The sequence below is a fragment of the Cotesia typhae genome, unplaced genomic scaffold (genome assembly GCF_013202065.1).
Source record: "Cotesia typhae breed Kobodo isofemale line unplaced genomic scaffold, CoteBio_Ctyphae scaffold_45, whole genome shotgun sequence".
Lineage (NCBI taxonomy): Eukaryota > Metazoa > Arthropoda > Insecta > Hymenoptera > Braconidae > Cotesia > Cotesia typhae.
Genome location: NW_027423777.1, coordinates 3,605,205 through 3,615,728, shown reverse-complemented (window position 1 = coordinate 3,615,728; position 10,524 = coordinate 3,605,205). Strand labels below are relative to the sequence as shown.

At 25.5% G+C, this 10,524-nt stretch overlaps 4 protein-coding genes across 9 annotated transcripts; 3 read left to right on the top strand and 1 right to left on the bottom strand.

Annotated features, from left to right (window-relative positions):
• The first annotated feature begins 203 nt into the window (after positions 1-203).
• Positions 204-2,444, top strand: LOC141536811 (uncharacterized). 2 transcript variants are annotated; one of them, XM_074257560.1, is made up of 2 exons: positions 204-339; positions 503-2,444. In XM_074257560.1, exon 2 carries the CDS (start codon positions 531-533, stop codon positions 2,187-2,189), a length of 1,659 nt encoding a protein of 552 aa, XP_074113661.1. In that variant the 5' UTR covers positions 204-339; positions 503-530; the 3' UTR covers positions 2,190-2,444. The 2 variants fall into 2 exon arrangements, with proteins under 2 accessions (XP_074113661.1, XP_074113660.1); XM_074257559.1 differs by having other exon boundaries at positions 264-418.
• Positions 2,445-2,899: 455 nt separating this feature from the next.
• LOC141536924 (uncharacterized) lies at positions 2,900-5,218 on the top strand. Of its 2 annotated transcripts, XM_074257728.1 has the most exons (11): positions 2,900-3,360; positions 3,426-3,518; positions 3,606-3,699; positions 3,774-3,903; positions 3,983-4,103; positions 4,190-4,338; positions 4,404-4,432; positions 4,501-4,615; positions 4,673-4,801; positions 4,876-5,005; positions 5,088-5,218. In XM_074257728.1, the coding sequence occupies exons 1-11, from the start codon at positions 3,067-3,069 to the stop codon at positions 5,160-5,162; spliced, it is 1,359 nt and encodes a 452-aa protein (XP_074113829.1). In that variant the 5' UTR covers positions 2,900-3,066; the 3' UTR covers positions 5,163-5,218. The 2 variants fall into 2 exon arrangements, with proteins under 2 accessions (XP_074113829.1, XP_074113828.1); XM_074257727.1 differs by having other exon boundaries at positions 4,876-5,162.
• Positions 5,219-5,339: 121 nt separating this feature from the next.
• Positions 5,340-7,725, top strand: LOC141536923 (uncharacterized). Of its 3 annotated transcripts, none has more exons than XM_074257724.1 (12): positions 5,340-5,574; positions 5,660-5,892; positions 5,945-6,037; positions 6,094-6,187; positions 6,269-6,401; positions 6,459-6,579; positions 6,639-6,790; positions 6,854-6,882; positions 6,946-7,060; positions 7,128-7,253; positions 7,322-7,451; positions 7,536-7,725. In XM_074257724.1, exons 1-12 carry the CDS (start codon positions 5,460-5,462, stop codon positions 7,614-7,616), a joined length of 1,422 nt encoding a protein of 473 aa, XP_074113825.1. In that variant the 5' UTR covers positions 5,340-5,459; the 3' UTR covers positions 7,617-7,725. The 3 variants fall into 3 exon arrangements, with proteins under 3 accessions (XP_074113825.1, XP_074113826.1, XP_074113827.1); XM_074257725.1 differs by having other exon boundaries at positions 5,474-5,593; positions 5,750-5,892; XM_074257726.1 differs by lacking the exon at positions 5,340-5,574 and having other exon boundaries at positions 5,782-5,892; positions 5,955-6,037.
• Positions 7,657-9,250, bottom strand: LOC141536925 (heparan sulfate 2-O-sulfotransferase 1-like). 2 transcript variants are annotated; one of them, XM_074257730.1, is made up of 6 exons: positions 8,687-9,250; positions 8,407-8,613; positions 8,214-8,351; positions 8,063-8,139; positions 7,835-7,995; positions 7,657-7,776 (listed from the first exon to the last, which is right to left on the bottom strand). In XM_074257730.1, the coding sequence occupies exons 1-6, from the start codon at positions 8,801-8,803 to the stop codon at positions 7,664-7,666; spliced, it is 813 nt and encodes a 270-aa protein (XP_074113831.1). In that variant the 5' UTR covers positions 8,804-9,250; the 3' UTR covers positions 7,657-7,663. The 2 variants fall into 2 exon arrangements, with proteins under 2 accessions (XP_074113831.1, XP_074113830.1); XM_074257729.1 differs by having other exon boundaries at positions 8,063-8,137; positions 8,197-8,351; positions 8,687-9,247.
• Between the last annotated feature and the right edge of the window lie 1,274 nt (positions 9,251-10,524).

Sequence of the window (10,524 nt, the reverse complement as noted above, 5' to 3'; positions counted from 1 at the left end):
CGCCAGCTAAATTTACTATTATAATTCACACTAGCTAACACGCAAACTATAGTAATCCAAATTGTTGTGAAAGAAAAAGTAAAGACTAGTATTCATGTGAACGACAACATGTTAACGCTTTAGAAGATAGTGGGGGTAGAGAATAATTCTTGTTAACGTCACATAAGTCACATACTATATCATAGAATGAGAGAGTAAGTAGGAGCAGCTTACAGTGTGCACAAACACATTTCCCACATTTCTCCTACATAATTCTACTCAAATAGTCATAGTCAGGCGTGTTTATTCCTGTTGCAGCGTGCGTCGAGCACGTGTCGTAGATTCAATTTAAAAATTCCGGTAACTTTTTACATTTTACACTTAAAAAATTTGATTAATATTTTTCATTAGCATTACTTGATTAAGATTAAATAATAAAGTAAATACCGATGCAATAAAATTAATAATAAAATAATTATTGTTTATTTATAGTTAATAAAAATTAATAATTTTTCTTTTACAGATAATTACAAATAGCTGATTATTTAAAAATGGAGGTTTGTGATGCACCGGGGAAATTATTGGAGCAATTGCCGGAAAATGCCGTCACTGAAGAATTGATTTATGATATAGAGACAAATTTTGATTATGAAGGCGGGCTGATTGGAGCTTGTGAGCAAGTACGCGTTGAAACTGATTTGTCTAATTTATCGTACATTTTACCACATGAGATCTACACGCTAGACCAGGATAATTATTTAAATGTTCAAAACACAGAAGAAGTTATCACTGATAATTCTGAAGAAAATTTAGTTGATGATAGCTTCTCATCGAATTTACACTCGTGTCAAGTTTGCGGCACAAGATTCAGTTTTAAAATAAATCTTCAATGTCACATGTTAGTTCATGAAAATTATTATACGCAATTGTGTAATTTTTGTTGCGTTAGTTTCTCCTCAAAAAGTGACTTATTGAATCATTTAAAAACACATACGAGTTATTCGGAGGTAAAAGGGATAAAAAATAAGGAAGACTGTAACAATAATCCAAATTTAAATTCAACAGAGAAACCTAAAATAATTAAAAATTGCGGTAACTGTGATAAAAGTTTTGATGAAGATAAATTTGATGGTCATATTTGTGTCTTTAATATTTCTTTGAGAAACGAAAAAAGTGACAATAATTATTTGAGTGGTTACAGTTGTGAAATATGTAATAAGAATTTTAAAAACAAAACACGGCTGACCAGACATTTGTTATCACATCGGAAAAAAATGAGTTGCAATATTTGCAATCAAAAATTTACAAATCAACATGATTTAATAAATCATTACACGTTGCACAAAAAGACCAGCAACGGTGAGAAAGTATTCGAGTGCAAGGAGTGCGGTAAAATATTTGCAAGTAAAAGTTCCCAACAGATCCATGGGAGAGTTCATTCTGGTGAGCGCCCGTACGGCTGTAATTTTTGTAACAGAGCCTTCGCGGATGGCGGGACCCTGAGGAAGCACGAGAGAATTCATACTGGTGAGAAACCTTACGTTTGTTTGATTTGTACGCGAGCTTTCAATCAGCGAGTCGTTCTCAGAGATCACATAAAGTCTCACCACACCAACGTTGATCCAAAGTACGCTCGGACCAGTAAGCCTTATTACTGTAAAATTTGCAACCATTCGTTTACAACTTCTGAGGAAATTCACAAGGATATTGTTAAGCATTGCGATGAAGAGACCCAGCGCAGACGAAAGCCTCCTGCTGGACCGAGAAAGTACAAGAAAAGGATGACATCCAAGTCTCAGGGAGATGAGAATTTTAATTCCATGGACGAGAAGATTGAACAGTCTGAGGGCGAAAAGGAAAAAAAGCACGGGAGAAAAAGCAAGTTGGAGAAACAGGTGCTGACGGAAGATTGGAAAAATACTGTTTTTTCTAACTCCCCCTTAAAGATTGGTTCTGAAGATGTTCATAAATCGAGAAAGTTTTCTGGTGGAGAAATTAACAGGCCGAGGACTAAAAATGTCAGCAGGCCGGCTAATAATAATTTTAGATTTGTTCCCGCGAGATTTCCCAACCCGAAAGAGGAGTTTGAAGAAATTAATGCCGCGGTCGAGTCTATCAAAGTTAAAGTAGAGGCTTTTGATAGGTCCGAGAGGGAGGAGAATAATTTTGGGAAAAGATTACGCAGAAAAGTCAAACAAGAAATTTATTAATTCAAATCAATATTTTTTTTTTTTTTTTTTTTTTTTTTTTTAAAGGATTTGATTAATTAAATAATTACAGCGATCTTTTTCATAGTGATTATTAATTATTTATTTTATCAAAAGCCCTGAATTAAAAAGTATTTTTATTTTTTTTTTTTTTTTTTTTCTCAATTTAATTATTAAAAAGAATTTTGTTTAATGCTGACTGTGCCATTAAAAATTTAATTTTTTCAATTATAAACAACTGTACAATGAGAATTATTTTTATTAAATAAAAAATGTTTTGAATTAAAAATGCATTTAATTATTTTAATTAAAAATTTGATAATATAAAAAAATAAAATAAATTTATTTATTTAAAAAATATAGAGGTAGAATTCTAGTGTTAAATGTTGATGGCTTATCGCTGATTAATAAAGCATGACTGTGACTAACCAGATAAATTGTGAAGCTGAATTTTTAACCATTCAACAACTTATTCAGGTATAAGTTACTTTATAATTATTTTTTTTTTTTTTTTTTTTTTCTTCTAAGCAAAAAATCCAACGTGATATAATTTTAATAACAATGTTGGAGATAATAAATACAACTATGTACTTAATGAGAACATAAAAATTTTATTAATAAATAAATGACACTTTTAAGTAAGTAAGTAGTAATTTTAATAAATATTTACTATAATTAAAATAATAATTTGTAAAAATTTCCAAAGTTTACAGTGATATCAATTATGATAAGCTTATACTTAATTTTAAGTATTTTTTATTTAATGTCAAATGTAATTATCAAAGGAGACAAAATTTGTCAAGATTTAACTCGGTCAACATTTAAATTGTCATCCTATTCTACGAGTAACTTTTATTTTTATAATTGAGGTTTGATCCTTATGGATTTTTATTTAACTTGTTCATTTTTTTTTTATTGTTTTATTGTTTTTGATACAGTTTACGAGTGTAAAATAGTGACGATAAAACTCGATGAGCACAGCAAAAGAACATTTCGACTGTCAATATTATCCAACGAAACTGTTATAGAATCATTGTATTTTCATAAAACTGACGGATTACTAGCTAGAAGAAGCGAAACTCCTGTTTATCTTACAGATCGTGACTCGATTAAAAAAATGTGCGGTGCTAAAATTTATAAAGATTACAAATTCATAAAAACTTCTTTTCAAGAGGTACCAAAATTTATATAATATTTTTTTTTAATAATTATATTTTACATAAAATTTTTATATTTTAGTATGTTCCAGATATGGGTGATTTTAGATTTTATCACAATTATAATAGAACAGCATCATTGGTTGTATTTTTTAAAAAGACTACTGTACAATTGGTAAATATTTTACAATTGTACAATTATACTGAATAATTTTGTTAATTATGTATCTAGAAATAAATTTATTATTAACTAAATTTATAGGAGGGTAATATTGGGCACTATGTACTTCGATATTTACCATCAGAAGGCTATGCTAAGGAAAATAAATATGTTTATGCAAAAATAATGTTATCTGGTAATAATGAAATATTTTAAATAATTATAATTATTTAATTATATATAAGAATTATAAAAAAATAATTTTTGTAGCATTCCATAAATGGAATCTTGAAGATACATTTGTTGATACTTCAACATTGTCGTATAATTTGTACGTTCCAGATTTAGAAGTAGTCAATTGTAAATTATTTGTTATACTTCATCCAAATTCAATAATCGAGTAACTATATAAATAAACTAATATTCTCTCTAATAGATAATTTATAGAATGTTCCGATAAAAATATTTTTATTTTTCAGCAAGCCCCGAATAGAATTAATGCGGACAATTTTGATGTTTTACAACCACCTGGACATGTTCTTCGGAAATTTTACGTCCCCAAAAATACGACTCACTTTAAAAGGAATTCTTTTTCCAGATGTAATTATTTATCCGTCATATATTTATTAAATGTCTGTAAAATATTTTTTTTTTTTTTTTTTTTTTTTTTTTTTTTTTTTTTTTAGATTGGCAAAACGATTCCTTACGAAGGCAACGGACTAGATTTACAGTTATTAACTTGGTCTGAAATTGACAAAGCATTGATGAAATTGGTAAAAGAGAAAAAAGATTATTTTCAGCTGGAGAATCATGATAAAGTATACTTTTTATCTCAGTAAGTACAATTAAAATATCAAACAATTCAAAAATAAAAAATTATTTATATAAAAATATTTTCAGAACAAGCTATGGTAAAGCACACGTAGGATGTAAGTTTGTTATAATAATTTTAATTATTAAAAAAAATTATAAAAATAATTTTTTAATTATATTTTAGTCAGAGAACCCGAGGGAGAAATTTGTAATGATCCACCGATGCCAAGAATAGCTGCTGTAATTCACGGAGATCTTCTGACATATCACATCATCCACTTGCAATATTTAGCTAGAACGTAATTATGGAAAATCTATATTAAATCAATTTCAAAGATCAACTTAACTATTTTTAGGTTTGGCGGTCAATTTGTTCAGCCTTGTGAGTCTCTCCCCGGAATTTTATATCACAAAAACAGACAAATGAATCTACCACTGTTAGTTTGGTCTTCTTGTACCATCGGTGGTTTTTCAACTTATTTCAAGTATTAAAATTATTATCCCTTTATTTTAATTCAATAATAATTGGTTTATAATTTTTAAATTCAAACTGATGCAGCGAAAATGAATGCTCTTACTTTAACAAAAAGAAGCCACTTTTATCAACGGCTATAAAAGATTCTAAAGATGAGCGGCTGAGGATAGCAATTGAACTTGGTGTACAAACACAGCGAGCATACCAAAAAAATGTATGTTTTTTTTTTTTTTTTTTTTTTTTTTTAATTCAAATAATTATTTATTTAATTAATTTTTTTTTTTATTTATTTACAGAAGAATATTAATGTCGGTCTGACTATTAATATCACCTATGACTCAAAAACTTTGGTTTGTTCTTGTATTTCTTAAAAATTTTATTGTAAATTTATAATAAATTTTTGAAAATTTAAAACTTTTTAATTTATCGAATATTAATTAATTTATTCTTTAAAATACATCCAAAGTGTTAAGTGTTACGTATATCGCTGTGTGTTATCGTCACCTTTAATATTGTGATAATTTTTTACTAGACCGTGAATGACATGCGGCTTACAATCAAACGCTATATTTTAATTTTACAAAGTTATACTGTACAAACATATTAAGTTGTATTAAAATTATAAATTTATTTTAAATAAAATTTTAGGACTGCAAAAAAAATTAATTATGATAAATTTATCTTTAATTTTGAATGTGCATTTTTTAATATTAGTTATCAAAGGAGACAAATTTTGTCAAGAATTAACTCGCTCAACATTTAAATTGTCATCTAATTCTACAAGTAACTTATATATTAATATGTAAGGTTTGATTTTATTAAAATTTATAATTTTTTTTTTTTTTTTTTTTTATTGTTTTTAATACAGTTGAAGAGTGTGAAATAGTATCAATAAAACTAGAGAATTTTAACAACAGAAGCTTTCATTTATCAATATTATCGAATGATTCAATTTTAGAATCATTATACTTTGTAAAAACTGATGGTCTGCTGGCGGATAGTGAAACTCCTGTTCATCTGACGAATCTGCAGTCACTTAAAAAAATGCTAGGTGTTGTAGTCAATGAAGACTACCGATTTATAAAAACCACTATCAGAGAAGTATTAATAATAATTAAAAATAATTATAATTATTATAATTCTTGATAATTAGTACGTTTCAGAAATGGGTGACTTTAGATTTTATCACAACTACCAAAAAGTAGCATCAATGTGCGTCTTTTTTCATAAAACTGGAGTACAATTGGTAAAATTTTTATTTTAGTTGAAAAATTAATTAAAATAAAATATTAAAATTTACAGGAGGGTAATATTGGACACTATATACTTCGACATCTTCCATCGGAAGATCATCCTCACCAAAATAAATATGTTTATGCAAAATTATATTTTCCAGGTAATTAAATTTTTTTTTTTTTTTTTTTTTTTTTTTTTTTTTTTTTTTTTGATAGAAAAATTTACAAATAATTTATTACAGATTTGCAGACGAGCAAAAATACAAGAAATATTTCTTTCATTAATAAATCACGAATATTTAATTTAAATTCGACAAAATTGACAGTAGTTAACTGTAAACTATTTATTATTCTTCATCCAAATTCAATACACGAGTAAATTTTATTTAAAACTTAAAATTTTTCTTTTATAAAATAATTTTTATTCTTCAGGAAGCCTCGAATTGAATTAATGCGGTCGATTTTGATGTTTTACAACCACCTGGACATGTTCTTTGGAAATTTTACATCCCCAAAAATACGACTCACTTTAAAAGGAATTCTTCTTCCAGATGTAATTATTTTTCTGTCAATTAATAATTTATCAAACGTCTGAAAAATATTTTCTTTAAGATCGGCAAGCAGATTTTATATAAAGGCGACAAACATCTTGATTTACAATTAACAAATTGGTCTAATGTTGATAAAGCTTTGATGGGATTTGTAAAAGAGAAAAAAAATTATTTTCAGCTGGAGAATCATGATAAAGTATACTTTTTATCTCAGTAAGTACAATTAAAATATCAAACAATTAAAAAATAAAAAATTATTTATATAAAAATTTTCAGAACTTGTTACGGTAAAGCACATGTAGGATGTAAGTTTGTTTAAATTATTTTAATTGTTAAAATTTTTAATAAAATTTTAATAAAATTGATAGTTAGAGAGCCTGACGGCGACATTTGTAACTATCCATCAACTCCGAGAGTAGCTGCAGTAGTTCAAGGAGATTTGCAAACTTATCATATTCTTCACTTGAATTATTTAACTAAATCGTGAGTAAAATAATTACAAAAAAAAAAAATTAATTAACTTAAATAATGTATTTTATTATATCAACAGATTTGGTGGAATTGATTTAAGAAATGATTCATGTCCTGGAATAATGCACTATAATTCCAAGTGGGTACACCCAGCACCTTTAGTATGGTCTCCTTGTTCTATTGAAAAACTTACCGAATATTTCAAGTAATTAAAAAAAAATTTTTTTTTTCTTTTTCTTTTTAATTAAATTAATTAAAAAAGATTTATTTTAGAGAAAAAGACTGCTCCTGGTTCAGAAAAAACAAACCATCTTTATCAACAGAAATAAAAGACCCAAAAGATGACCGGCTGCGTTCAGAAATTGACTCTGATATCCAAACTCGAAGTTTATACGAGCTCGATGTGCGTAATTAATAAATTTTAATTTTAATTAATTTTTTAAACTTTAATATTTTTTTTTTTTTTTTTTTTTTTTTTTTAATGCAGGAAGAATCACAAGTCGGTGTTGCAATCAACGTAACGTATGGTCTTGATTCAAAAACTTTGCTTTGTTCTTGTATTTCTTAAAAATTTTATTTTATTAATAATATAAATAATAAATCATTTACAAATATTCAATAAGTCTGGCTGAGTAAACGCGACTTTAACCATAAATAAAATTCAAATTCTATTTCAAGTACTTTGTTATTTATTTTTTTTCTTTTCTTTTTAAGCGTATTTTTGATACCTAAAAAATAATATTTAAAATTATTTATTAGTCATTTTTAAATAATAAAAATACTTACGAAATTTTTTAATGTAAATATCAATAGCGCCATTGAAGAAATAGCGAAATTGATTTGTTAATACTTTCAATGTTTCTTCCATAAGTTCTAATATTCCTACGACTGGGTACCACAGCAGCACATTTTTCTTGGCTTGTTCTAATGCCCATTTATTTGTAACACTAAAAAATTTATTTTAAAAATAATAATAATAATAATAATAAAATTTTCATTGTTAATAATGCTTACAGACAACGTGAATCTTGACCGCAAAAATATGATATCCCACTTTGGTAATTTTCTTCTTTACTTTTATTTTCATATCTAAAAAAATTAATTTTAATTAATTTATAATAAAATAAAAAATAAAAAAATTAAAATACTTTAATAAAATATCCCTTGGATCTCTAACAAGTGAAATAAATGTCGGAGCTTGTCGATCGAATTTTTCAAAATTCAAAAATTTAATATCCCCATCAAAACTCAAAGGAACAGCTTCTTGTTTAATAATACTTGTAATTTCTTCAACCAGCAACTCCTAATAAAATAAATTAATTAATATTATTAAATAAATTTTATTTATAATAATTAACCTGATGTAAAGAAGAAAGAACTCGCTGTTTGTTTGCGGGAATTCTAATATGCTTAAAGGCATTGTATCCGGACAAATGTTGGAGAATATAAACCAGAATTTCAGCGCCCGCATTTGGAATTCTTGTCAACATAATTATGTCATCATTGGGTTTTGATACGCCCCGGAAACCGAGCTCGGCCAGTGACGGGGTGACAATTCTTTGAATCTGATAATTTAGAAAAATTTATTTTATTAAATAGAAAAAAAAAAAAAAAAAAAATAATAATAAAAATATTTACTTGCGTGTAATAATTAGCTTGACTTGATTCATTTTTCACAACCGGTCTACTGGAATAAAAAAGTAAAAACACTGATAGAAAAAAAATAATTATAATAAAACTTTTGACCCGACGCATAGATATTGTATTTATTATATTTAATATTTATTATTTTTGAGTCTGATTCGCGAGATCATCGCAAGTCATGTGAAGAGTATTGTATGCTTGGTGATACTGAAGAGAATGTCAGTGGGTCAGTGAATTCCCACACCTTTGTTAAACGTGTAGGAATCTTTGTTACGTTTATTTCAATTTTTTTTTTTTTTTTGTTAATACTTTTCACTTGAATAATTATTTTAAATCCAATCTCTGCGTAGGCAGGTCACTAATTTTTAACTAAATCATTTTTCAGAGCGAGTTTCAATTTATAAGTCAGGTTGAATTATTTTAAAAGTTAAGAATCCAAATAAGAGGTATTACATTTAAGAATGCAAGTGAAAGTTGCATTTATATGACGTTTATATTCACGCGACTTAATTATTAATTAAACTTTTAAATTATTTCCTTATTTTTAATTATAACAAAAATTACAAATTTATTATTTAAAAATATTCTTTTTTTTTTTTTTTTTTTTTAATTTTTTTAATTTTTTTTTAACAATTACAATATTTTTATGAATTTATATTTATTTCTTCAATCAATTTATATAAATATCGAAAAATACTTTTATTTTTTAATTGTAAAAATATCATCAAAAATTTTGAAAAATTTATCTCAAAAAAATTAAGCAAACGCATAAAGAACAAGATAATAACACTGGATAATTATTCAGCGTAATCTTATTTTTTCCGTGTACAAAAGCCTTGATATATAAATTTTATCAAAATATTACTTTTGAAAAATAATTTCAGAAAAAAACAAATGCACTAAATTTTATAATTCTTAGAATTACATTTAATAATTTATAATAATAAATAATATCCAATTGATTGATTAAATTGACATTATATAACAAGAAAAAAAAAAAAATTTTTAATTTTGAATATATCTACACTTTGTATAAACCATTATTGTATTGTCGCAAAATCAATAATAAATAATGATATATAATATATATATATATATATATATATATATATATATATATATATATATATATATATATATTTTTTTTTTTTATGTAAATAATACACTACTAATAATGTTCAGTATGAATTTAAAAAAAATATTTCAAAATAACTACAATACAAAATGGCAATTAATCAATAAGGATTATAATATAATCATTAAAATTACAATTACAATTAAAATAATAATTATAATTAATAACAACAATGATAATAAAAAATAACATAACAGAGTGGCGAACGTGCGGCGTTCTACTCTAATACTGCTGCCTTGATGTCGATAGAAAATTTTAAATAAAATTTCAATGACAATGCTCATAATAACAATTTATTTGCTGTTGATTAATTTTTAAATTCTTCACTAATTATTAATAAATAAATTGTTAGCAAGCTTTTATTGAAATAAATTGCTTTAAATATTTTATCGACTAACACACACACGACACGCCGATACACTTGTTACAATTTTTATCTTTTTCTTCATTTATTAATTTTACAAAAATTATTATAATTATTATTATTATTATAACCTGTTACAATATTATTATTTCGAATCTCTATAAATTATATTTACAACGGAATAGAAACAAAATTACCTGTATTAAGAACAGAAGTTAAAGTTATAATTTAATATGTAAAAAAAAAAAAAAAAAAATCTAATCTTCCATACATTTATCATTTACACGGTCAACAACACAAGGCACACTACCTGACTGGATTCTTACTTTTATG